General features: G+C 40.4%; 3 protein-coding genes across 4 annotated transcripts; all 3 read right to left on the bottom strand.

Moving 5' to 3' along the window:
• Nucleotides 1-34: 34 nt before the first annotated feature.
• On the bottom strand, nt 35-7,127 carry irak3 (interleukin-1 receptor-associated kinase 3). 2 transcript variants are annotated; one of them, XM_023812785.2, is made up of 13 exons: nt 6,709-7,116; nt 6,335-6,517; nt 5,635-5,705; nt 4,767-4,854; nt 4,400-4,551; nt 4,246-4,313; nt 3,727-3,841; nt 3,521-3,639; nt 2,966-3,164; nt 2,484-2,543; nt 2,243-2,410; nt 1,361-1,703; nt 35-593 (listed from the first exon to the last, which is right to left on the bottom strand). In XM_023812785.2, exons 1-13 carry the CDS (start codon nt 6,818-6,820, stop codon nt 412-414), a joined length of 1,860 nt encoding a protein of 619 aa, XP_023668553.1. In that variant the 5' UTR covers nt 6,821-7,116; the 3' UTR covers nt 35-411. The 2 variants fall into 2 exon arrangements, with proteins under 2 accessions (XP_023668553.1, XP_023668556.1); XM_023812788.2 differs by lacking the exon at nt 35-593 and having other exon boundaries at nt 1,561-1,974; nt 2,191-2,410; nt 6,709-7,127.
• Nucleotides 7,128-10,891: 3,764 nt separating this feature from the next.
• On the bottom strand, nt 10,892-14,659 carry LOC111844289 (beta-2-microglobulin-like). Its single transcript, XM_023812634.2, has 4 exons — nt 14,468-14,659; nt 12,710-12,982; nt 12,367-12,403; nt 10,892-11,835 (listed from the first exon to the last, which is right to left on the bottom strand). Exons 1-3 carry the CDS (start codon nt 14,529-14,531, stop codon nt 12,390-12,392), a joined length of 351 nt encoding a protein of 116 aa, XP_023668402.1. The 5' UTR covers nt 14,532-14,659; the 3' UTR covers nt 10,892-11,835; nt 12,367-12,389.
• Nucleotides 14,660-17,846: 3,187 nt separating this feature from the next.
• On the bottom strand, nt 17,847-20,758 carry LOC111844288 (beta-2-microglobulin-like). Its single transcript, XM_023812633.2, has 4 exons — nt 20,600-20,758; nt 19,217-19,489; nt 18,686-18,733; nt 17,847-18,357 (listed from the first exon to the last, which is right to left on the bottom strand). Exons 1-3 carry the CDS (start codon nt 20,661-20,663, stop codon nt 18,720-18,722), a joined length of 351 nt encoding a protein of 116 aa, XP_023668401.2. The 5' UTR covers nt 20,664-20,758; the 3' UTR covers nt 17,847-18,357; nt 18,686-18,719.
• Nucleotides 20,759-22,114: the final 1,356 nt, after the last annotated feature.

Genomic DNA, 22,114 nt, shown 5'->3' with positions numbered 1-22,114 from the left:
GCAGTAGCTGAGACTGAAATTAAAGACCAGCCTGTGGATTTGAAGAGATCTATTTAAGTTATTACAAGGTCACTTCATGTATGAAGCAAAAACACGGTGTATAAAGTCAAATACAAAATCTTGACATGTCAGGAACTTCAAAGTCTGTAAAACATCCAACATTTTCGCCAGATTATAAATATTTTACAAAAATTCTGTTTTTTTTTTTTTTTTTTTTTAAATCAATGTAACACAAAAATAGTTTGGCTAAATTAAAAACAAAGTCCAGAAATGAATGCTAATTCATGACTGCTACAGTGTTTAAGCATTCCTGTTCAGTCGTAAACAAGCTCATTGCGATTTTCATATCGATTTTCTCCACTGTGTGTGCTTGCAGAATGAACTTTGAAGATCTGTAGTGAGACACCTGGGCTACATGCCCTGTCCACCTGCATTCCTGTCACAGTCCAGCTCCATGGAGAGCAGCTCCTGGGTGTTAATCTGGCCCTGGTTGTACTGCTGGATCTTCTCCCTGAGTCGGGCCTTGGCAGGGTTCTCCGCGATGTCCTCGCTGATGGGACACCTCGCGTCGCCATAAGCACCACGCTGAGTAGCTGTGAAAGGTTTCAGAGGTGAACTACGGCATCATCATTATCCTGTGCCAGTGGATCTCAACCCAGTTGATGCTAGATTTACAGTCAAATAACCGTAAAGCACTTTACTGCGTCGCTCAGGCATGCGGGTGGTGGGCTAGGACAAAAACCTGGAGCGGCTGAGGTGGGCCGGAGGACTGGGTTGAGCACCATTCTACCGCAGTCACTTAGGTGCTGCTAGTAATATGATATATTACACATAGAGTTACTCCACCTTGGGCTAGGGTCACTCACGCTAGGCGACAGACCCCATGTCCGAGCATATTTGACCCCCAAAGTCCAGTTTATTTGACGAATGCGGTGGTTCCATACCGTGCCCAGGCCCGCTTGAAGATTTGGGCACGGTATGCAGCTATTGTATTGTTGTCCGGGGGACAGAACACGGGCATGACGTCATATGCATATGTGATTACGGCAGAGGTGCAGCATTTGCTGGAAATCGGACCTGATAAGAGTATCCAGGAACAACTGGATGCGACTCACAAAACCACATTTGGCATCCCGCTTGAGTGTGAGGGCACGGTACAAGGCATCCCGGCCGAGTGTGAGGGCACGGTACAAGGCATCCGGGCCGAGTGTGAGGGCACGGTACAAGGCATCCCGGCCGAGTGTGAGGGCACGGTACAAGGCATCCCGGCCGAGTGTGAGGACAGCCTTTAGCTAATCAGCATGATGCATGAAAAGAAGAACAAAAACTGTGTAGGAAATGAGGGTGAAAAAATACCTGCCTTCAGGTATATGGAGCTGCACAGGAACAAAACCACTGGCTTTGCAGTTGTCACTCTGCAGACTGTCTGCCTTCACTGCGCAGCTGGAGTGCACTTGCCGGCAACTGCAGAGATCCACCCCCTCCCACATCCAGGGGTTGCCCTGTGTCGCTGTCGTACTGTCAGCCTCCTGGGCCGGCATACTGCTCAGGTAGGTGACCTCTGATTGGCTGCACTCGCAGGGGCGTGGCTGAGGGCTGGCCAGGCACAGGGGCAGCGTCTCATCGTCCTCCACAGGCAGGCTCAGGGTGGGGTTTTCCAGGGGGCGGGGCCTGTCCTGAAGCTCGCAGAGCACTTTTAGCACCTGGGTCAGTCACCATGACAATGTCACCACACTGCACACACTCACTTTTTCCGCATGTTCTGTTTTTGAACAAGATAACGAACCTAAGCACATAAGTTATGTAAGCCCTGTATTATCTTGTCATCAATGGGTGTTTCTCAATACCAAGAATGCAAAGGTCCAACTTGTGGTCTTGGCAAGACTGATCTTGCTAACCTGCCATCCAAGAATGGACTTGGGTGCAATGAATCATGGGATTGGTCTCGTTTGGCGAGGATGCAGCCGATGTATCCTTCATATTTGGGGCAAGAACAACATCCAGGGATTTTTTTTTCAGCAATGTATGATGACATAAAACGGGTACTCAAGAACAAGTATGTTCAAGTATGTATATAGAGGAACACCCATGGAAACAGACAATCTGGCCCCCACGATCCCCCACCCTGAACCCGACAGAGCTAGAAGATGAGTTGCATTGAAGAATATGAACAAGGTAGCCAACTGGTACCGTATGTAACTGTAGGGTTATGGACGTTTCGGCTGTTGATGCTTCCTCTCACCGTCTCCGTGCCAGGCCGGCTCTTAGCCCGCACAGCAGTGCACTCCAGCGCCAGGTCAAGCAGCAGCCGTGCCGTGTGGGGAGTCCAGGAGCCGGCGGTGGGGTCCAGCCATCGCAGGCACGTGTCCATGCTGCCTGCGCCCTCGAGGGCCTCGCGCAGCCGGTCTGCCTGGGATACGCGATACGGGTGAGTCGAGCAGGAAGCTAGCGGCTTCGGGTGTCGGAAGGCCGACCCGTCTTACCAGATGAGTGCGCGTCCGAGAATCCTGCACAACCTGTCCTGTCAGGGTCTCCAGGATAATCTGAAACCAGGACGATCTCAATGAATCTATCTACTTATCACATTTCTGCACTGGTAGGTGGGTCTCCTTATAGGCGATTCTATGCTTCTCTCACAGGGGGTGCAAGGTGAGAGCGCGCATCCAGCCATTCATTATAGTCTACGCCAAACTGAGCTACGCATTAAAAAAACTGTAAATACATTTACAATAAATCATTATTACATCTTGATATGAGATTTTCAAATATAATTTATAATATTATATAATTTCATTGAATATGTTCAAATAGCATTTTAATCAAAATTGCACCCCAGTAAAATCGCCTGTGATTCTCATTACAATGACATTACTTTGATCTGGAAGGTTCTGTTAACTGCATTAAAGCAGGAAGGTCTGCAGCAGCAGCTGCGGAAATAAAATCAGCCAGCCAGCAGGCCACTCACCACCCCTAGGCTGTACACATCCACCCTGACGGACAGCTTCCCGTCGCGGATGTACTCCTCAGGCAGGTATCCCAGGGTGCCGCGTGAGCCGGTTACCATGGTAACAATGCCGCTTTGAGTTACAGAGTGCGGCCTCAAGTGTGCTGTCCCAAAATCACACAGCTTGGGCTTTAGGCCATCATCTAGCAGTATGTTTGCACTGGGGGGGGGGGGGGCACACGACACAGGTAGAAGATCTCAACATGCTCTGGAAATGGTGTTATGTTAAAATTACAGGGTTGGAAAAGGGAACAAAACACTACGGTATTAGCACACTAGTAATTACTGATTAACTTTAATTCTAACATTTTTACATTATAATTATAATTTATTCCAGCGTTTCACCTCCTGGTCCTCAGGGAACCACAGCTGGTCCACATTTTCGCTCCCTCCCAGGGAGGGAGCAAAAACATGAACTGTCTGCGGGCACCTGAGGATCAGATTGGGAGACACCGATCTATTCTGTAGGCTGTGACAGTTCCAGGTTCTGCACAGTGATTGGCTGGATGCAGTCACCTGGTGATATTTCCACAGACAACAACAGTGGACCGTGCAGTATGCAGATAGTGGACGGCCTTCGCTGTCCCGTCGATGATGTCCAGGCGCGCCTGGCAGGACAGCGGTTCACCTACACCCTAATGGAGGACAGCGGGCAGGTGACGCTGAAGACTAGAGGACATCTAACCCCAGGGTGACCTGGCGGTTACATCTCGGATGCTCACCCGCGAGTGCAGCCTGTCGAACAGGGACCCACTGGCCAGGTAGGGGCGAACCAGGCAGTAGGTGTCTCCTTCCAAGAAGCAGCCCCAGAGCTCCAGGATGTTGGGGTGCCGGTAACTAAGGAGGGGAGAGTCTCTTACAGCCAGTGTCATAATGCTCAGCGCCACGGGAGGAGAAGGGGTTCAACACATGGAAAGTTCATATTCGTATGATCTGCAGCTCTACTTCAGACATCCGAAACACTGTCATTGCACAAATCAGAAATGTACCAAGTGAAAAGAAACACACACAAAAATTAAAGGGAAAATTGTACCAACACAGAGCTCCCAGAGATGCTACCCAATGCTATTTTTCTCTCCAGTAGTATAACAGCCACTGAAAACCAGATAGTTGTTGGTTGTTGCTGTGCTACTACTACTGTCACCTCAGCCAATAGCTACACAGAAACAGTGGCTCATTAGCATAAATCGCATGGGCAATGACGCTATCAGGTGTGTTCATTCATAAATCCTCCAACGTACCTTTGAAGAATCTGGACCTCCCTTTGAAACCGCTTCCACTGCGGGCTCCACAAATCCCTGTTTTTCTGCTACAAAGTGAAAATGAAGTGGGGGGAAAAAGTTACTAACAGGTAGTCATATAGAGCAGCTAAAAAGCCATCTACAAGCCCTGTACCTGCTTGAACATTTTGGCAGCAAAGACCACTCCTCCTTTAGTTCCTCTGTACAGTTCAGACAGAGGGCCTTCAGCAATCTTACAGCTGGGGTGAAAATGCAGCGTTCCCACTAAGACGTCAGAGTAAGTTATCAGAGAGTCCTGCTCGCAATCTGCCCAGGAGAAATGAAAGTAGAAAGATAAGCTGCATGTTCCTCAAAGATGCACTTAAAGTGTGAAATGAAAATGGGCGAAATATAAGTGTAGGGAAGGCACCTCCTTCCTTAAAAAAAATCATCATAACTATGTGAAAGAAGCAACACGAACCTGCAGTTTCATGCAAGTCTCGCAACAACCACTGGGGGACTTTCAGTGTCCCAAGTCTCACCGAGAATGAATGCGTGGTGCTCTCTGGAGGAGAAGCCGGCAGGCTCCTGATTAGGTAGGGATTCTTTATGTTCTGCCTGGCACAGTGCCTGTCAAAGAAGTTGTAGCAGTGTCATTACAGAGGTTGGCTTCGTCTTCAGTTCCACATTTGCAGATACCAAAAACAGACGCTTGGAGAGTCTAGTCCAGAGGTTCTCAAATGCTGTGTGTGTGTGTGTGTGTGTGTGTGTTTGTGTGTTATGGCTCTTTACAAATGAATGAATGAAGGAATGAGTGAGTGGATGAACGAACAAGCGAACAAACCAACTAACCAGAAACAGCAACTACTGAGTAAATACTGAGTTGAAAATGAGCACAAACTGTGAGCAGCTATGCAGCACTATTTTGTAGAGCAGAACATGCAAGTGGCAGTTTCCTCTGCCCGTCTAGGATCAAGGCAATCTGATCTCAGATACTGACCCATATTAGTCATAAATAGGACCTACCTATGCAAATAAAAAAACACAAGCTGATTGACTTTCCAAATAATTTAAACAAACATGATCATGATTTTGAACCAGGAAATACCCCAAATTAAGCTAGTTATTGTAATAAATAACCTGTTTTTTGACATTGAATCATTATTTTGTTATAGCAATAATTAGTATAACAATGAAATTATAGCATGGGCCTAAATAAAATTGCCATAGGACAAAAAACGTTTGAGAACCGCTGGTCTAGTCAGAACTTGCTCATCAGTTTCGATATAAGCATGTTTGCTACGGTACCTTTGTGAATGGTTTTGGACAGATTGTTTGTTAAATCACTGTATTAACAAAAACGTCTTTCTTGACATATAGAGTCTATAAGGTGTGATAGGATCCTACTACCTGGAGAGACGCGGTATTTTCTTTTCGCACCGATAAGCTGTACTGCCGATGATCCAAATTTGTTATTGACGCTAAGTTGAAGGAAGGAAAAGGAGTATCGTTACATATAATACTCCAACATAATTAAAATAAGAATATTTTGAGTGCAGGATCTAACTGAAGCTGAATGCAAGGTTTATTGATGTACTAACAATATGCGTAATAATTTGTAATCATAATATTTCTTATTTACATGCATATTAGTACATTTTGGCCACTGGTATCACTGTTTTTAGCATTTAATACATTTCGTTTTGAAGTCGCATTCACCTAACCCTATTTTTCCTATTGGATATGTGTACTTCAGTACGTGATTTTAGTGAAGGCGAGGTTATTCAGGAATACAAAAGTCCCGTTGCAGCAGGACTGACTGTAAATTGAGGCAATTTCAAATGCATCGTGTGGTCAAATGCTTCAAAGCTGATTCAACATTTCCAACATTTATTTTTTTCAGCGTACATCCGACGTTAAATAACAGGACACGACTTGAACGACCCATTCATTCACAAATGTTTGTAAACCTGTCCGCATGATTAGGTGCTTGATTTTATACAACTGTGGAAGTGGGTCTGAATGGGTCTTATGAATGAGACAGGAGGTAGGCCTAATCGAATGATAAGTCGTCAGCATATCCGCTAAGTCTGAGTAACAGGACGCTTACGTGCTGTTGCAAAGAGCGCCGCTGCTTTGCGGTGGCCCATTTCCTCCAGCACGCCCAGCAGGTCACCCAGCGTCTTGTTCTGTAGACCCCAGCTCCAGAGCAGCTCGCGCGTCGGGCTTTTTCCAGTGGCCGCGAGCCTTTCCGCGAGACGCACCTCCAACCAACTGGGCAAGATGCGCGATGCTAAAACGAAACGACATTTGTCATTTGATTCAAAATCCTGCAAAACTTACCTAGTGGTATTAAAACTGGATTCAAGTACAAAAAATACAAACAGTTTGGCTAGATTTCACTGTTGACGTGTAATAGGCTATGTCGATACGTACAATCGGATGAGGTGTGCATTTACAAGTAACATTTGTGTAATTACTTACCAAATCCCCTCCATCCAAGATTCCCGTCGCCACTGTCAATGATATTACAAAATTTCTCTATTAACAGCGGGGAGATTTCAAAAAGAAATGTTGAAGAATTTAACGTTTCCATTGTTGCGCATTAGTGCTGTTTGACAGTTCGCATCCTGAAACTCAGTGCATTGGTCCCTTCCGTTGTACTTTTAATCGAAGATGTTTGAAATCCATTAATACAAAAAGTTTTTCTACTGACTATTCATGTAAACAATGAATATCATACGGCTATACGAGTCCTGTGGTGCAGTCAGGAAATGCGCGGACTGATTAGCAGACGCTCGCAGTCTCCGTGCCCGCAGCCCCACTGTCTGCCGACGTAACCTGAGCACCGAGTTCCGCGCGTCATGCGCAGCGAATTAGCTAATCTTGGAAAGTTGGGCGTACCTTTTTATTTTAGCACGCTCTGGCAAGATAAAATACATTTTTTGCCCAAAACTGATGTGATATTTAATAAATGTAAGTGGTGGGTGCCGAACGATTATTGCATGGCAAAAGGCCTACCCGAAATACATGTTCAATAGTTAAATAAACATCTAAGCTTGAAGATGATTAGATAGATAGATAGATAGATAGATAGATAGATAGATAGATAGATAGATAGATAGATAGATAGATATGCTAAGTAGGCTTAGCATGTTGGTTAGTTTATCAAAGAAATGTCAGTGATATTGAACGTAATTTGCTTATTTCTACATTATCGTGATAAAAAGTACATTATATAGTTTATGTACTCTGTCGTACGCAGGATAGTTGCTTTTTCTCTCAAGTCTGGCTGTGTTTATTAATAGTGTTTAGGCTGCTACAGTTCTGTGTTTTTGTTAGACTTGTTGGATATGGCGTTAATTATATTGTACCTGTCATAAATGTTTATAACTTGGTGTTTTTCCCTACATAATGACTGCCTGTAGTTGGGAAGTTACCTGCAGCACTCGCTTAAGTCAGTTTCACGTTGTTTGACTTCACACACGTACGCCTCCTGGTTGCTGGGTGCCGCGCTGGTGGGCGACGGAAAATGTCACTGAATCTCGTGACGTTGGTAAAGTTAGTTTGCGGTTCGTTTTTCACGTTGCAAACGGCCATAAAAACCTTATATATGCACGAAAAAATACGAATTATGGCTCCTTGTGATAGTCCTGTTGTGTGAATTCAGAAAATATAAATACATTGCGTAAAAACAGCCTTTAATGTATTTTGACCAGTTATTTTCATTAGCTTCTCACGTCAAAACCAGACGTGCTCATGACTCAAAAAGCGTCTCATATTAAACATCCTGATTTGTGAAAAATTTCACAACTGATAATTTGTCCATATATCGCGTGTAAACCCATAAAAAACACATTGAAAAACGCGCGTTTTAAGGAGGACCGGACAGATAGTTCTTAAGGTGGACCAACAATATAGCCCAAATACACACATTTTAATAATTCCATTAATCATACATGCATTTAAACTGGTTAAAACTGATCAAGATGACGTGTGATGGTCAAACAAGGACCTTTCACATCTTCATATACCCCTCAGACACAGACATTGATTTGTTAAAGCTTTCACAAGTCATATTTTAAGAGTTATGACTGATTAAAGTGCAGTAGTATTTATGGCGGATCAAGGTCTCAACCTAGGTGAATTTAAAGGCCCTAAAAATGACCAAGATGGGTTACTGATGGTGTCAATTTCCTGTTCTGTGAGGTCTGTGCATTTCACATGTGTCCACAACATGCACTCGTCACATTGGATCTACACAGAAAATCACCCAAACAAAACATGGTTTTGTATATGTTGTACATAATAAGTAAAAACTAACATTGTGAATTTTATTAAGTTATTGTTTTATTGTTTATTAATAATTGTAATTTGTTAAATATTATGTTACTGTTCTATTTGATGTAATGTTTAAACTACACTAATAGTTCATTGTAATAAAATGATGTTGAACTTTCAACATAACATTTTTGAACTTTCACAACCCAGAGAAGTTCATGTATCATTGTTGTAATATCTGTTGTGGCTCTCTGTTGTGTCAAGGAGCACACATGGACTTCAGAGATGTTCATCACAACTGAATTTCCATGTACTGTTGTGCTTATTTCATGTCATAGGATTTCAGTCATTACTATTATAAATATTTCATAACTCATAAAATATGACTTGTGAAAACTTTCACAAATCAGGGTGAGTCCTTCTAGGATAGATGAAGGTGTGAAAGTTTTGATTTGGTCAGTCAGATGTCATCTTGGTCATTTTTAGGGCCTTTAAATTCACCTAGGTTGAGACCTTGATCCGCCATAAATACTACTGCACTTTAATCAGTCATAACTCCTGAAATATGACTTGTGAAAACTTTCACAAATCAGGGTGAGTCCTCCTGGGGTAGATGAAGGTGTGAAAGTTTTGATTTGGTCAGTCAGAGGTCATCTTGGTCATTTTTAGGGCCTTTGAATTCACCTAGGTTGAGACCTTGATCCGCCATAAATACTACTGCACTTTAATCAGTCATAACTCCTGAAATATGACTTGTGAAAACTTTCACAAATCAGGGTGAGTCCTCCTGGGGTAGATGAAGGTGTGAAAGTTTTGATTTGGTCAGTCAGAGGTCATCTTGGTCATTTTTAGGGCCTTTAATCAGTCATAACTCTTAAAATATGACTTGTGAAAGCTTTAACAAATCAATGTCAGTGTCTGAGGGGTATATGAAGATGTGAAAGGTCCTTGTTTGACCATCACAAGTCATCTTGATCAGTTTTAACCAGTTTAAATGCATGTATGATTAATGGAATTATTAAAATGTGTGTATTTGGGCTATATTGTTGGTCCACCTTAAGAACTATCTGTCCGGTCCTCCTTAAAACGCGCGTTTTTCAATGTGTTTTTTATGGGTTTACACGCGATATATGGACAAATTATCATTTGTGAAATTTTTCACAAATCAGGATGTTTAATATGAGACGCTTTTTGAGTCATGCGCACGTCTGGTTTTGACGTGAGAAGCTAATGAAAATAACTGGTCAAAATACATTAAAGGCTGTTTTTACGCAATGTATTTATATTTTCTGAATTCACACAACAGGACTATAACAAGGAGCCATAATTCGTATTTTTTCGTGCATATATAAGGTTTTTATGGCCGTTTGCAACGTGAAAAACGAACGGCAAACTAACTTTACCAACGTAATCTACGTGTATAAGGAAGCAGTGCCAACTGTGACTAATTTCGACTCTTCTGGATAAAATTTAAATCTGTTAGAGAACAGACGAACTTATGTCTTGGACGATAACTTTGCGCTTATTTTGACAAAATAATACTTGGTTTGGGTCTGACGTGAACCTCTGTGGTGATGTGCTGTCAAGTATGTAGCCAACTGTGCTATCTCTGCTGTTGGGGGGGGGGGGGGGTTGAATTGTGTAGCTGTTGTGTCCATATAGTCTATTTCTACATGTAATGATCATTATAATAAAGACTCGTGTACGGAAATCTTCCTCCCAAACAGAAGTGCAAGGTCGTTATGCTTTAGCATGCGTTACACTTTTCAGCCAGCAAAGGGCAATACTGATCTCTTAATGATAATGAAACCGAAAAGGGGAACTCCGCAATTGCGTTTGATATTTTTAGATTGATAATCTTTCAAAAGTCCCTGCCTTTTTGATTGAACATATATGGTGAGTGCCTAGAGATAGAATTTACCTTCGTTTGTTAGATTTATTTGAAAAAGTTACAAAGTTAATCGTAGTTACAACTCTACTTTTCACGCTTCAAACAGATATGGAAGAACTATTACGTTTTCATACTTAAGTACAGATACCACACCAAAACGCTAGTCAAGTATGCGTCATGCTACTCAAGTTAAAGTTAAAAAAGAATCCTGTTTTTTTTTTTTATTTTTTAAATGAAGTAAAAAGGGCTAGAGCTGTCAATATCGGTTATATCAATAACCGAGTTATCTATTGATTAATTTGACGATTCGTGTCTGTATGTATGTGTATATTTATATATAATATGATATATAATGTGTATATGACGTTATACATACAATACATTGCAACTGGCACGAGGCAACCAACCAACCATCGAAGGGTGCACACGGCACACTGTACAGAGAGAGCAACCAGCAGTTCTCATAATACTATAGAAAATAATTTCGAAAGCCAGTTTCAGTTTTTCTGATTTTTATTGTGAAACCAGTAGACAGGTTTTTATCTTATTACAAAGAAACATTACATTACATTTATGATTTCATTACATTTAATCAGAAGTTGTAATTTGTAATGATTTTGGTTTTTACTCTTTCTATAGCAAGTATGCAATGATATTGGTGTGTGCTTTAAAGTTCACCAAATAATACTCCACTTCAGAGCTTTTCATTTCTCCTGTCATGTGAATATTGCAGTACACTTCATATCTTTTGCACACTAGCTTCAGCTCCAAAGACGTAGGTTTCTTACATGATTTTTATCCCGGATAATGGAAAACCGTAAAGAAATGCTCAGTACAAAGCAATAGGCAAACATAAATCAACAAACAACATATCTGTAGTTATATGGTAACTCTATAACATTAGTCAGCTAAGCTATACTAACATACAAACACTAATCACAAAGCTTAATTATGTAGCATTAAAAGTGAGAAAAAACCACTGTTAGCCAGCCATATAGATTCAGACTTCAAATACAAAGCAATATGTAATTTTATTTGTAGAAGACCCCAATTTAATAATGACAACACCTCACTGTCTTTTGGGTGGCTGGTATTACAATGTTTTAACTAATCGATCACACAAAATATTTGTAGTTGCCTCAATGTAAATAATATATTCAGTTTAACCTATAAAAGTAGGTACAGTGTTATATTCCAATTCTGTCACCCATCGAATAGTCATGTGTAACAAAAATGTTACAGTGCAAGATTACTGATTTACAAAAGTTGTGATGCACTTTATTAGCAATCATTTAAATTAAAACTGATGAGAATACAACATCTTATCTGGTCTGATCTGAGATCTGGTTTGTTGCCGGAGCAGGGATTTCTGTCCTGCAGTGATTGGTTAATGTAATCCTGATATTTTCATTGCTGCTGGGAACATCTGAGGCTGCATCCTGTTGGGGAAAATGGAGGCATCAACTCCGCTGTTATAAAATCATCACTACTGCTGAACAGATGAATGATTATTCAACACATCTTTACAAGTCACAGAATTTTCAATAGCTGATTTCAATTGCTCCAGGATGTGGTAAGATAAAATAAGATAACATAACATAAGAAGAACTTTATTTATCTAGAGGGAAATTCTTTCATCTTAAACATGCTCAGTGCAACAAGAGGAATAAAGATGAGACAGTAAAGAGCTTAAAAAGAACAGTAGTAATAGTGCAAAAACAGAATAACAAAATAAATCTAACAAAGTAACAAATAACTATAACAGATATAATAAAATAGATAATTAGTGCAAGTGGTTAGGAAAGCAACACAAAATGCAAAGAGCACGCCAGACCGGGGCGGAACACGGCTGAACTGAGACTGAACTTGTGCTTTATAGCTTTGGCGCAAACAATAATCCAAATAACATTCAATAAATCATCGATTAATCGCAATGTATGGAATTTGAGTTTAATATAAAGATGACTTACCAACGTTATTCTTCTACAAATTTCTACATATCAGGATCTGAGAAAAGGAAAAAACATTTAATACATTTGCTGCAGCTTCACTAATGCAAAAAAAAAAAACCCACCAGTTCATAAACTCAGTCGAGCCACTTTCTAAATTGTTCATTGGTCAGTCTGCAGACAAGTGGCTTTTTACCATTCCCACCCATAATGATTCTTATGGTTATATAACCCAGTATATACACATAAGATCACAGTACACGGATATGAAGGGTTCCTGCAGTACTGAATGATCTCCATCTTAATAGGGGAGATGAAATGGTTCACGGAATAATTTCTGCCAATAAGTGTGTGCTTCTCTCACCCCAGGTGTAGGTTTTGGTGTTGGACAGGTGTCTGACTCTGCACACGTAGTTCTCGCCCTTGACTGGTGTGAATTCCACCGTCTTGGTGAGATGGAACTGCCAGCCCTGCTCGAAAGCCAGGTCGGTCTGTTTGGCACTGGGGATCTCTACGTTGTCCTTCAGCAGCTCGATGGTGATGTCAGGGGGGTGGAATCCGCTCACGTGGCAGATGAGAGTGTTACCCTTGCCATATTCCCCAGGGTTACGGCTGTACACCTGCACCTTGGGAGGGGCTGTGAGGGGCAGGGAAACAGGGGAGGGGGAGGATATTAATTCTATTATTATTATTATTATTATTAGCTTTTCTCTAGTTTTTGCAGATTTCCCCGCTGCTTCCCCAGCCGCCAGGACGTTGACATTCGATGCAGGCTCACCCAGTTGAGGGCCCTGTAACATTTCACTTTTATTTTCTTACAGCCAATCACAGGCTGCCATATATTCTGTCAGATGTCTCTTGACAGCATTACAGCACGTTTTCCACTATTAGGGCAGTCAGTAAACAATACAGTCCGGATATGAAGAAAAATCCAGCCCAAAAGAGGCATCAGCGTCGCTCTTCAAACCATTTAGAGGTTTAGATATTTATACTTGAAACAGCCCCGTCTATAAAGTTACATCAACAGGTCTCTCTTGGGCCTTAAACTTCAAACCTTTTACTCACTGATACAGGTTATTACTTTCCGATTAAATAATAATCAAAGTCAAGGGTCAACACCGTCAAAACTGAGTTATTGCAAACATTTTGAGGAAAATGCAATTTATACCATGGACTTGGGTTTTTTGTCCTCAGTCGAAACATTTAACCCGGGAACACACGCCAACCTACCGCAGGGCATACTCGGTTACTCTGCCTTGCGCCTGTTATATCCGGGAGAAGGTACGGACCCCACGACCCCACATAGGACAAGCGGGTATGGAAAGTGGATGGATGGATGGAAAACCACTGACAGCCCTGTCTGTGTACAGGACAAGCTGAGAATCCCTGATTAAAACTGAAATCAGATCATAAATACAGATCATTCTTTAACTGGAATTCTAATTTTAGTTGAAATGGAAGTTCTCACTATTTTTTTCCTGTTTATTAATTTTTTAAAACTACTTATTTGTATGTATATTCATGCAAACAAATAATTCAAGCTTAATAATATATATAAAGGAATTTAACAAACATAAGTACAGTATACTGGTGTTTTCAAAAATTTCACTCAAATTTCTTCCACGAAATCGTAGAAAAAACCAGTAAAGTGTGAAAGTAAGTCCTTACAAGCAAAACTGAGTATATTTGGCTGTTGTTTTTGTTCCTGTCCTGGCGGGGTGTCCAGTATGTTGAAGACTCAGTGTCTACTGTACCCTCCACAACAACGCACTTCCTTGTTACCAACATATGATCTTGAATATAACGCAGCAAGTTGCTTGCTGTTCCACTATAATTTACATTAAACCGAAACTCAACAAAATAGTTTCCAAGATTTAACACAAAATTTCGCAGAATCCTGAAATAAAATTCTAATGGATCAGTTTTCATTCACAATAATCAAAAGGCCTATTACGACGTTGTGAAATATAAGCAGAACATTGTTAAGTGACTATTTTCTATTTTCTAAATCAGCCCGTCGTGAGACGACTCCCATAATTATCCGCTGTACCTGAAATTTATACGGTATCGTGAAACAAAAAACAAGTGCCAAACCTATATAATAAATACATAATATTCTTACATTCTTTTGCATCCGCGAAGAGCAGTACCACGCCGATCACGAGAGCGATCAGAAGTCGCGTCATTTTCGACCTTAAATCTTCACTTTGTTGTAGACAAATAAAGACAAAGTCTTTAGTGGGGATATTTTGGGGGTAATGAACCGAAAGTGAGCCGTAGCGGCGCTTCACTTCTCAGCGCGGCTCCCCCTCCTCTCTATCTCACAGCCAATCGCAATATTCTATCTGCTGTTAACAGGCAGAATATAGATCTTCAGGTTCTCCCTCTTTTTGCCCTGTTGAGCGCTAGGCTTCACCAAAAGCCTGTGTTTGCGTGATGGTGTTGAATAAACCCCCACCTGCGCCTTGTACACGCCAATGTAAATTACCTAGCTAATGTTACATATTGCCAAATGATTTTTATAAGCCTTAAATATAGTGATGGAAATAAGTCTAAAATTTCTTTCATGTCGGGTAGCGATGCTGATGTTTGACGTTTTCCTTCTTATTTCTCTGAAGTTTTCTATCAAGTAAAATTTAGTTAGCAGCCAAGTCAGTAGCTTTCCAGTTTTTTTTTTTTTTTTGAACAATTAATAGCAAAATGTGAAGCCATACACAAAGTACAAAACTGGCATAACATTTTAAAAATTGGACTATGAATAAACCAAGACGTGTTTCAGAAACATCCACGGTGTCAGTTAATTGAATCAGGCCTGCCTGTGAAATAAGTTGTTTAGAAAAATAACAAAATTGTAGGTTTATGAGTGCCATGTCAATAAACAAGAACAAAATGTGTTCTCTACACAGCAATCCTCATAACCGTTTTTATGCCGTGACCCAATTTTCACCATGCCAGCTCAGTCACGACCCTATATCAAGTATAGGTTAAAGTTAATGCTATGATCAAGCATGCAGTGCATTCTGCAATTTATACCATTCAATGCCTATCACACGAAGTGAATTTTTAATTAAGCATCTGTGGATTGGCTTTTTGAATTGGTTGAGTGTTCACTAGTTTTGCTCTAAGCATTGGCAGATCCAAGACCTGTTTCTATAGGTTAATTCTAGGACTGGGGCTGGTAAATCTGATCGTGGATCAGCATATGAGCTTGCTGGTTTTAAAATGCTTACACACAAAATCAGAAAAAGCTGGGGTGGTATGGAAAATACGATTGTAAAAATAACGCAGTGATTCTGAAATTGACTTTTATATCATTGCAGACAGTATGAACCCACGGTTTTTCATGTTTTGTCTGGTCAGCTTCGTTTCATTTGTTAATATGTAGCACATCCATTCCTGTATTTCAGGACTGCAACATGTTCCAAAAATAGCACAGTAAAGCATTCACTATTTTGCAATGTTTCCATTCATTCTCACAACACTTAAAAGACATTCTTTAGAGTCCTGGTGCTCCCTGTCTGGCTGTTTGGCTGTGAGACATGGACACTATCCAGTGACTTGAGATGAAGACTGGACTCCTTGGGTACTGTGTCTCTTCGGAGAATCCTTGGGTACCGCTGGTTTGACTTTGTGTCGAACAAGCGGTTGCTTAGAGAGTCCCGAATGAGGCACATTACCTGAATCAGTTACGGCACTACAGTCATGTGGCGTGTTTCCCTGAGGGTGATCCGGCTCGCAGGATCCTCATTGCTGAGGACCCGGACAGCTGGACCAGGCCAATGGGATGCTAATATAACACCTGGCTGCGGCAGGTGGATGGTCATTTCCAGAGGGTGGGTATGGACCATGTGTCTGCCTGGGGGGTCACCGGCCGGCATCCTGAGGAGTTTTGCCATGTGGTGGGTGTGGCAACACGCTGCATCAGCGCATGCTCCCCAACCTGACCTGACCCGACCTGGTACAAAAATAATTTAGGTAGGTCACCCTACTCGTAGACTGTGTGGTGCTTTTATATTAAACAAAAATGAGTGAAGAGGAGAAAAATGAGCAAGAACTGGTCACAAAAAAACATTTGTCTTCCGCTGTATGGAAATAGTTTGCATTTCATAGAGACAATATTGAGCAAAATAAGTGATTTGTCAGCATTGCTTTGTGTTTGATGGCACAACTCAACCAACTTATTTGACAGACTCTGTTGATACATAAGTTCTATTTGGCTATGTAGTTAATTTTCAACTGCAAGACATCGCAGAAACTTCATGTATTGCAATGTGAATTTTTTCCAGTATTGTTCAAGCTTAGTTAAAACACACACTACTTTCCAACAAAAACAATAGGCCTTTCATATGGTTCTTATTTACCGTATGAGGTGAGATGATGTGGTTATGTGACAGTGCTAAGCTTTGTTTTGATTTCACATACAGGAATTGTAGAAAGTAAATTAAGAAAAATTAAGTCAAAGTGACGGTTAAGACAGACTATAGGCCACTCCTAGAAGCTGAACGGCACATGGCTAATCTCGCGTTATTGGGTGAGTCTGTCAAAACGGAATGTCTTCTGTTTGCATTGTGGTCGTGTTGTGGTGACATTTAAGTTCTGCCTTGCAATATTGACAGATAAGTTACAGTCCAGCACAATAAGGAAAACTGAGCTGCATTTTTTTTTTTTTAATTCAGAAAAAGTGGTGAAACTTGCTGACCTTGCAGGTGCGGAACAGCGGAGAGACTTTTTTAGTCTGTGGAAAATGAAACATCGATCTACTGGGCAGATTTAATAATGATTTGTAAACATGTTGTGGGCCGGTACTTTCAGACTATGATGTAGTGAAGGAGCCGAATAAAACCCTCGTCATCCAGTGCAGAAAAGGGCTGATTGTCCAGTGAGGTCATCATCATTATTTCAGTAGTAACTCTAGTGCTGCTAACTTTGAATACTGATGAAACTTAAATATCAGACAGGAATTTCAGTATGTTACCTGATATATCGTGCATTACTACATATTGTTTGTTCCATCTTCATAAAGATAATATGTAATAAATAATAATAATAATCATATTGAAAGAAATATACCATATTATTCAATAATCATGAGAGAATATCACTGTATCAATTCTGGGTATCAAACGTCCAGAAATCGTGCTTCATATTTTACTGAGAATGTTGCTACATGCACTGCATGCAAATGGCCATGCAGAATGTGTTGGAGTATAAAGTAGGTTTTTGGATCAGAAATGTAGCAAAGTGAAAGTAAAAGTTGCTTGAGCATTTTAACTTGTTGCAAAGTTCAAACCCACTTAAGTACAATAACAAAGTATTTGAAGGCTACTTTGTTACCTTACACCTCTCCAAGTACTTGTCTGCAGTGGACGGTGTATTTCATCAATCATGGGCCTCACACAGTAAACCTTCTATAAGAATTATCATTCCCATTCTTTTATCTAATATAAACAGAATCCTTCTACACTAGATACAAAAGCTGAGAAATTAATGGAAACGTGTCATAGTTTTAACAACTTTATTTGAAAATTAAATGTTCACAAACATAGTGCAAATATTCACCGTCCTTTCTATTCCAAATACTTTAATAGGTGTGCTAGCATCCAACAAAATCTCTCTCTTTAATGGAGGAAAGTATTTAATCTTTTAGGTGAGTTCCTAATTTGCAAGATCGAAAAGAAACAGCTGTTATTGTTGCTAAGTTACCCAAAAACTTCCCAGTTTTCTATTAACATTAATGTTTGAAAAGAATGTAAAATCCAAGAGTCCCAGCAGCAGTTTGCAGATGTGAAGCCATTTTAAATATGTTTTAGAAGCAGGAGAAATATCATTGTAAATTAAAATACAGCAAAAACCCAGTGACTTTTACTTTCCAAGTTCAGTTTTATGTCCATCTCATTTTCTAGCAGACCTGATTGCCTGTTACTGCAGTGGTGAAGGCTTTGCTTTGATTGCTGATAAGCTGAAAATTCCAGAAGTAGAATGTCTGGGCACATTCTTCCCATGTGACTGTACCTAGAAGAATGACAAGCAGGCAAATCAACTGAGATGTTTCCCAGTCACCAAGCAAATGCAGAACACTGACTTGACTAGAATTACAGTTTCTATTCAGTAATTCAGCTGGATATTTACCAGAAAAAGCAACTTGCTCAAAACTACAATGGCACGGTCCTTCAGTGCTACATTAATTGCTCCCTCACTGTATACAGTAAAACTATAATTCATGTTAAATTCATATATATGAACAACTGATCAGTTTTTAACAGGATTAATAACTGATCGATCAATTGATTGATTAAAAATAATTTAATTAATGCATATGTAAACAAGCATATATAAGTACCTGCTGCCTATATCCACCACACTGCTCCCAACCCTTACATATCAGGATCTGGAAAAAGGAACATTTTAAACATTATTATTTTTTAATACAGAGACCAGAGGAGAAAAATACATATTAGCAATAAACAAATGCAGGATTCTCTTGCCTTCAGAAGTTTAAATCCTATTTGTAAAGTCCATCGTATGTAATTGCAAGGAGGAGCATTCCGGATACCTGCTCTTCTTTCCCAATCAATATATACTAGTGCAATTTCACTTTTTTTTTTTCAAATGATGCCTGACCCAGCACTTGGGGTGTAGCTCATGTATGATATGATGCTTGTGCCCCCCTGACTACAAAGATGGCTCATTGTGTGTTTACATTCATTATTTCCACAAAGATTGATTCTTATGGTTAAATAACCCACATACACATAAGATCACAGTACATGGATACGAAGACTTCCTGAAGTGCTGAATGATCTCCATCTTAATAGGGGAGATGAAATGGTTCACGGAATAATTTCTGCCAATAAGTGTGTGCTTCTCTCACCCCAGGTGTAGGTTTTGGTGGTGGACAGGTGTCTGACTCTGCACACATAGTTCTCGCCCTTGACTGGTGTGAATTCCACCGTCTTGGTGAGATGGAACTGCCAGCCCTGCTCGAAAGCCAGGTCGGTCTGTTTGGCGCTGGGGATCTCTACGTTGTCCTTCAGCAGCTCGATGGTGATGTCAGGGGGGTGGAATCCGCTCACGTGGCAGATGAGAGTGTTACCCTTCCCATATTCCCCAGGGTTACGGCTGTACACCTGCACCTTGGGAGGGGCTGGAAACAAGGAAGGGGGAACGCAAATCATTATAACCAATGGAAGTTAGATAAAAAAAGTAAGATAATGATGCAATTTGTGTAAATCTTCAGTCCCCAATAGTGGCTGGAGAATAGGAACAATTTGTTAAATATGAACTGATTAACATTATACATCGTTAACTATGCATCTTCCGGTTTATATATGGTACAATTCCTCTATCTATAATTTTCAATATAAATCTTATATATCTGAGCAAAATACAACCTAATGGATGTCAGCAGAATTCCTTACCTAGTCTAAGTCAGGATTTGGAGAAACACGAATTAATAACAAAGGCCACATTTAAATGTACCAAGAAATAGGGAATATGACCTCATAAAGAGCTCATCTGCATTATCCAGGGAATACTACTCATTGGCCGTAGTCCACCTGACCCTCAAGAAAACAATGCAGTGCACGTTTTGTATGAAAGAGGCCATCTCAGACGCAATACGCAGATGAATTTGTCAGTGTACACAACTGAGCTGATTATTTAAAAGTTTGTCCAGCAGAGGGCACTATTAAGCAACGGATACCTATTACAAGAAAACGAAACTCAAGTCAAGGGGGAATTCCACCATCTCGAAACAAACAATCACATCACTAAGAATGTAACTGAAGATGATTTAAATGTATTTATATGCGCCTGAGTCACCCATCGCCATACATTACATTCCAGCGCATATGAAGAGTTCCTTTAAAAATATTTGTTAATATCATTTCATCATTAATACGCATTGCCATTGTGCTATATTGATTAACATATAGGCTATTGGACGCATAATCCATCGATCAGACAGAATTTTATTTAAAAATTCCCAAGCTCTGATAACACAAAGTGCTCAGTAATTAAAGATAACTCCTGAATAATTTTATGGTTGCCGGTTATAATTTTGTGGACAAAAATTTAACCGCTGAAAAACATATTTTGAACGAGTAGAAAGCATGCACCGTGAAAACGGAAAGAACCACAAAATACCGCAAACCACGCAACGATAATTTAACAACTAGGCCTACTGGAAGACATACTCAAAGCTTTTCCGACTCAATTGAAAATATTGTAACAATTATTTAACGTCCATACTTACATTCTTTAGCGTTGACACTGCACAATGCCAGCGCCAGAACGACAGCCACCAGATAGATATTCATTGTTAGTTAAATCTGTAATTCAGCAGCGCCTATAATCAGTACTACAGACTACTCTTAGACGTGATCTAGTTGGTACTAAAACCGAAAGTAAACTGCAGCTACGTCTATTCGCCTGTAAACCACGCCCAAGTACATATTCCAAGCCAATCAAAAACTGCACTGTACAGTTGTCAGGTAAATGGGAAAGTATGAGGTTGCGTTTAATCTGAAGCGGCTGCGCAAAAAATATAAACATCCGTTTTGCATTTGTGTGCTTGGATATGTGACTGCATATAAAAGGACGTTTAATTGATATATTATGAAACGTGAATTTAACAATCGATCAGACTAGCCATGACGAACGTTAATCATTACTTAATTTAGAAGACACGTTTATCCAAGACGACATATAAGCCAGTATTGATGTTTTATCTTTTTATGCAGATGTATTGTTTATTGTAAATTGCTCAGGAACACAATGAGAAAGTCCATTATCTGAGATGACGCCAGCAAACACACCGGAGTGTCCAGCCTGCGGAGCCTTTGTGCCGTATAGTTATATTATTCTTCTCGTGACCCATGTTTCATACGCTCTTTATGCATTATCTACATTAAATCTATATTATTGTTGTTGTCATCATTGTTGATGATATTACCCCAGACCCCTGAGCAGGATAAACGATTAGAAGATGGATGGATGGATGGATGATTCTCATTATTATTCTGTTCCAAGCTTCTGGGGTGGACTTGCCATCCTCAAGCTTGTGGCCTGCCCTTCCTGGAAGAGCCTCCAGTCTTACTATGTCGGATCAGTAGTATGAAAGGACGATGGATGGCTGTCATCAGCTTATTTTCCCCATTCAGTTTTATGACCAAGTAAAACACCCCCCTGCTTAGTGTTTGCCTGGTGACTCTTAATATTTGTATGTGGAAATTAATTACCATTGTTAAACTACAAAATGGCTGAGAAGAACCACTTTAATCTCCCTCTGGTCTGACTGGCATGGTAGTGAAATGGGCCGAACACTATCGCAGGTCCAAAAAGATTTAATAAAAATTAGATTGCTATTAATCAAGTAGAGAAGTATTAAAATGGGGAAATAAAAACATTAACCGAAAAGGAAAGTCCCCAATTATCCGAGCCAGTCACAGCCTCCCATCAAAGTTGGAAGTTTTGTCCCCACCCTCTCTCTCTCTCTCTCTCTCTCTCTTACAACTCAAACACCGGTTTCTATAGGCCTCACCTCAGGGGAATACCAGAGAGAAAATCAGACATTAAATCGTCCTTAAAGAGAAACCAAAAGCTCAGCATGAGTAACATCATGGACCTAGGGCAACATTATTAACATAGCCAACCCAAAACAACTCACACAAAAAAAAAAAATTCATAAAAACTACAGATTCACTCTCCATATGTTTACAAACTACAAATACCAGCACAGAGAGGCGCACAGTTCTTGTCCTGTACTGTG

The sequence above is a fragment of the Paramormyrops kingsleyae genome, chromosome 3, assembly GCF_048594095.1.
Source record: "Paramormyrops kingsleyae isolate MSU_618 chromosome 3, PKINGS_0.4, whole genome shotgun sequence".
Classification (NCBI taxonomy): domain Eukaryota; kingdom Metazoa; phylum Chordata; class Actinopteri; order Osteoglossiformes; family Mormyridae; genus Paramormyrops; species Paramormyrops kingsleyae.
Note: the sequence above shows the minus strand (reverse complement) of the source record. Positions and strands in the feature narration are given on the sequence as shown.

Excerpts from the sequence above, each read along its gene's own strand:
- irak3 (XM_023812785.2), bottom strand. The coding sequence starts at position 6,820 with ATGGAAACGTTAAATTCTTCAACATTTCTTTTTGAAATCTCCCCGCTG. Across the intron at positions 3,842-4,245 it reads GAGGTCCAGATTCTTCAAAG|TTACCGGCACCCCAACATCC; the intron begins GTACGTTGGAGG and ends TCCCCTCCTTAG. Across the intron at positions 1,704-2,242 it reads GCCGGCCTGGCACGGAGACG|GTGCTAAAAGTGCTCTGCGA; the intron begins GTGAGAGGAAGC and ends TGACTGACCCAG.
- LOC111844289 (XM_023812634.2), bottom strand. The coding sequence starts at position 14,531 with ATGACGCGACTTCTGATCGCTCTCGTGATCGGCGTGGTACTGCTCTTC. Across the intron at positions 12,983-14,467 it reads CTTCGCGGATGCAAAAGAAT|CCCCTCCCAAGGTGCAGGTG; the intron begins GTAAGAATATTA and ends TGCCCCTCACAG.
- LOC111844288 (XM_023812633.2), bottom strand. The coding sequence starts at position 20,663 with ATGAATATCTATCTGGTGGCTGTCGTTCTGGCGCTGGCATTGTGCAGT. Across the intron at positions 19,490-20,599 it reads CAGTGTCAACGCTAAAGAAT|CCCCTCCCAAGGTGCAGGTG; the intron begins GTAAGTATGGAC and ends CCTTGTTTCCAG.